The 5,000-nt window shown below is 31.3% G+C and overlaps 1 protein-coding gene across 2 annotated transcripts in view; it reads right to left on the bottom strand.

Moving 5' to 3' along the window:
- The window catches only part of LOC124954214 (proline-rich protein 7-like), a 38,786-nt gene that overhangs the window by 12,673 nt on the left and 21,113 nt on the right, over positions 1-5,000 (bottom strand). The window contains exon 2 of one of the 2 annotated variants that reach the window (XM_047506774.1): positions 1-1,885. This exon is cut by the window's left edge and continues 1,200 nt beyond it. The exons of the other annotated variant lie outside the window; for it this stretch is intronic. Coding sequence (XP_047362730.1) covers positions 1,882-1,885 — 4 coding nt within the window. The 3' untranslated portion in view covers positions 1-1,881. The remainder of the gene's footprint in view (positions 1,886-5,000) is intronic. 2 annotated transcript variants of the gene reach the window in all.

Genomic DNA, 5,000 nt, shown 5'->3' with positions numbered 1-5,000 from the left:
CTTTCTTTCTTTCTTTCTAAAGTCGAACTCTTTTAATCCTAGATCGCTAAAATTTCTGATGAAAAATAATTATATACACACTATCTACCTAGCCGACCATATAGATATAAACTTATGGTTTCGTGGAATAAAAAAAAAAAAAGAAACAAAAAAAAATAATATCCTCAGGATGATTTTTTACTTCGTTCGACAATTTTCTTTCATTCCTTTTCTTCTTTTCTTCTTCTTCTTCTTCTTCTTCTTCTTCTTCTTCTTCTTATTTTTTTTTTTTTGTTTATTTCTAATCGAATAATCGATAACTAACGAAAGAAAATATTACAAAAAGAAAAATATTCACAAGTATATCCTATCGTAGGATTGCCGAAGTAATCGTATAATAAAGATTAAAGCACATGTCGATAAATTCGATGATAAAATTATTTCAAGATAATAAAATAATAACTGATGATTGTAAAGATGAAAGGAAAGATAAATAAATGAAACAAACGAAAAAAAAAAAAAGAAAAGAAAAGAAAAGAAAAAAAAAAACAAACAAAAAATTTAAACGATTAGATGAAATACGGGTGTAGACGTTGATACGACACGGGTTAAAATCCTTTTCCACCTACACACACATACACACACACACACACACACTCTCTCTCTCTCTCTCTCTCTCTCTCTCTTTCATACTCTTTCTAGATCTTTCTCTAATTCCTTCCTTTTTTGACTACCCTCCGTACCCCTACCCAACCCTTTACCCAACTGACACCCCATCCTCTTCGCCTTTTATGTGCTTTGCTCTCTTTTTCTCCTGTCAAAACCTTCTACCCGTCTACGCGCTTCTTTCTACTCGCTCATTCCTGTACGTGAATCGTGTACGCGCGTAACCGGAGAACTGAGCGTCGACTTTCGACGCTAAAATATCGCCGGCGATTTATATCGCCGGAAGAAGGGTGGGACGACACATCACAGGGCTGCGTCTTCGTGGACATCGCCAATTTCGATGGTATATATGTATGCTCGAAGGATGCAACTCTTTTTTTGTTTTTTTTTTGTTTCTTTTGTTTTTTACTTCTTTTCCTTTTTTTCTTTTCTCTAAATTTTCTAAATTCTCTTTTACTTTCTTTTCTTTTTTCGTCTTAACGACAAAAACCTCCCCCAACCCCTCTAAACCAAACTCCTTCGGGCGAGACGATCGATTTGATTTATTCCTTTTTTTTTTCTTTCTTTTTTTTTTTTTCTTTTCTTTAAGGACTTTTCAGATATTCGACTATTTACTTAATGTCATCGTTGTATGTTAAAGCATACAATGATTATTATTATTATTATTATTATTATTATTATTATTATTATTATATATATTTTCTTTTTTGTTTAGATAAAATATTAATAATAATTATTATGATATGATATGGATTATTAGCAAACAAATTTTGATTAAAATGAGATAGATCTTGCGATAAATTATGATTATTATGATGTAAATTTTCATCTATTTATAATATGAAATCTATTATGTTATTAATCAATAATATCGTAAGAAATGTTCTAAAAAGAGGAAAGAAGAAGAAGAAAAAAAAGAAAATAGTAAAGACAAGTAAAAAATGTCCATACTATAGGACATATTTTTTTTTTCCCCCAAGCGAATTTTTCGTGAAAGAAATAATCCTCTCCCGCCGGGAGGTTAATCGAACGTGACAGGACTCCTCTTTCGCGTATGTCTGACACGTACCGTTTCCTTCTCACTTCCCTTTATTCTGGTCGCGCGCATCGACGTCTAAAAATACACTACATTCGTATTTTTTCACGTAATACGAATAAACAAGTCGGTCACCCACCTTTTGTAAATGAGAAAAAAGGAAAGTCTGCCAAAGAGGAAACGTCAAAGATATGGGATACTCACCTGAAACAAAAATAACAATTGTATCGATAAGATTAATCGTACATGACAATACAATTATATCGTCTTACAAATCTAACAATCTTATTCCCTAATTTCGAGTCTGTTTGAAGAAAAAAAAAGAAGAAAAAAAAAAAAGAAAAAAAAAAAGAAAAGAAAAGAAAAAATTTCACATGAATGAGTTGATTAAAATATTAACGATAGTTTCGAGCCAATGTTGAAGGCGAGAAGAAGGAACTTTGTTAACTCTCTTAGATTTGAATAAATTTTCATAAGCAATTCTATTTCTCTTTCTTTCTCTCTCTCTCTCTCTCTCTCTCTCTCTCTCTTTTTCTCTCTTTGCAAAAGGTTTAGTATTCAAAACGCCACTCGCTATACCATCCGGTGTACGGAATTCCTATTGCGATAAGACCTTCCACAGTCGCAGGACGGACGGACCCAACTTGAAGCGGTTAATGCGAGCCATTAAGGTCGATTTACATCAACCGCAAGCGTGCTCGCGCGAGCGCGCCCTCTCTCTCTCGCGCGCGCGCGTTCGTGCTCGCGCGAGCGCCAAAGAATGTCTCATCATTGAACTTAATGGACCTATTTGCACCTACCCTTTCGTACGGCACTGACTCTCCACTAACGAGACCTCGGTCGTAATCTTTGAGAATTTCTCCCTTCTAATGCTATTCTCCATAATATTGCATTTAAATTTTACTCTGAATGTTTTCTTTTCTTTTTTTTGTTTTTTTTTTTTTTGCCTTTTTTCTTTCCCTTTTTTTCGTTTTTTTTTTTTTTTTTTTTTTTTGGTATTTTTTTGTATTCGAAAATTTTCAACTATCGTCCGTCTCGTTTATCATGAAAAATTTCTTTCAATTCTAAACAATGATTAATTATCTATAACGCTTTGATACCCATATAAATAACGCTGTGTTTCTTAGTCGAGTATTCTTTTTTAATTACAAATTTTTACATTAACTCCTTGAATTGTCAATACAATATAATACACACTATACTATAATATTTTTATATTTATTTATTTACTTTCTTCTAATTATTAAAAGATATATATATATATATATATATATATATATATATATATATTATTTAAACTTTGTTCCTTTATTTAAATGCCATATGAAATTATTGCAAAATCCAACATTATTTATATTAATTATATCAATTCAACATATATATGTATATATATATATATATATATATATATATTATAATAAAAGTTTCGAGTCTTTCTTTTCGTTTCTTTTTTCCCTTTTTGTTTTTCCTTTTTCTAACATTAACAAAAAAATTGAAATTACAAAGTCGACTCAAGGGTTCAATTTTTCTTCTCCCTTCCTCTCGAATACTTTTATTTCGAAAAATTAACTGAAAATATTTCATCGGTATTATTTGGAATCATCATACATCGAGTGTCGTACTTATTTATAATTTTGATAATACGTTCCCGATTATAAAGACGTCCATTGTCTAATGTAATTAACGAGACTCGAGATGTCTCGTTTCTTCTTTACGCTTGGCGATTTCAAACTTGGCTTGAAATAACGAAGAACATAGAAAATAAAGGCTACGTGCGTCGGGCACGAGTTATGGCGGGCTCGTTGCTCCATTGCTCGTCTCGAAGAGACGAGAGAGACGAGAGAGAGAGAGAGAGAGAAACGACGCCTTGGAAATATGCCGGGCTATTTAAATTTATTAATTGAGCGATATCAATGAACCCTAAGCCAACAGTACTCTCATTGAATTCACTCGAACTAAAGTGCGTTTGAGATAACTCTGTCCGACAAATTCTTTTGCATCCTCATGCAATCGTTCTAACTCCCCCAGATCATTAATCTTCGAAATATATATTTTATTTTTTTTTTTAAATAATCGCGCAACTTTTTCTTTAATTCTTCTTTTCCATTCCTTTCTTTCTCTCTCTCTCTCTCTCTCTCTCTCTCTCAGCACGACTTTTATCCGACAGTTTTCTTATTTTTTTTTTATATATACCCAACAAAAAAAAGAAACAAAAAAAGGAAAAAAAAAGCAGAAGAAAATCGAAACGAAATTACAGCAATCATCTTGATAATTATAATAAGTAATGATTTTTGATATTGTTTCTAATAGTATATTACGGTGATCTGCAAAAATGAAAGGAAAAAAAAAAAGACGACAATTAATTGTCTGATTTAAAATCGATCATACAATATAGTTTGAATCTGTATCGAGAATGCACTATACACATATACGGGTATGAGCTGTCGAGGCGACTTGATTATTAGCGGACCAATCATTTTAATGGGTAATGTCGAGGGCGACCGATAACCCCGCGTGATAAAAGGACCGCTTCTTCTCGCGACCGATCAGACATTGTGGCATGACGACTGTAGGATAAAGAGAGAAAACAATATCGGATCTTAATACCTTTTATATAAATTCATCTTTGAATTGACGATGTTTCTGTTTATATAACACCATAATTTTCTAATTTCATTAAAATACATTAAAGTACAAATATAATTGTCATTTAATTTATTAAATAATAAATAAAAATTGTACGTATATAATATATGTATAAATGAAATGAAGGAAAACAAGTAACTTTGTTATGAATTATAAGAAATTTTAAAATGGTGTATCTGAGGAAGAATAGAAAAAAGACATAAAAAACAAAAAAAAAAAAAAAAACGGAAAAGTAAAGAAACAAAAAGAATTTACGAGGCAATGCGAACGAGCTCGGTCAAAAAATTTTTTTTCAACGGCAACAAAGTCACGAAAATGAAAAAAAGGACGAAAGAGACATAAAAAAAAAAAAAAAAAAAAAAAAAAAGAAAGAAAGAAAAGAAAAAGAAGAAGCAGAAAAAGAGTTATAATAAAAAAGAAAGAAGAGAGACAGAAAGAGAAAACGAGGCCACCCACAATTTGACAAATGAATGGACCTTAGCTAGAGCGCCAACAAGTGCTTGGTAGGAGAGATAATAAAAGGGAAGAAAAACAAAACAAAAAAGAAGCAAATATATTAAAAAAAAAAAAAAGAGAGAAAAAGAAAAGAAAAGAAAAGAAAAAAAAGAAAGTATGTAAGAAAGAAAGAATGAACGAACGAACGAACGAACGAACGAACGAACGAACGAACGAA

Source organism: Vespa velutina, chromosome 14 (assembly GCF_912470025.1).
Source record: "Vespa velutina chromosome 14, iVesVel2.1, whole genome shotgun sequence".
NCBI classification, from domain to species: Eukaryota; Metazoa; Arthropoda; class Insecta; order Hymenoptera; family Vespidae; genus Vespa; species Vespa velutina.
Note: the sequence above shows the minus strand (reverse complement) of the source record. Positions and strands in the feature narration are given on the sequence as shown.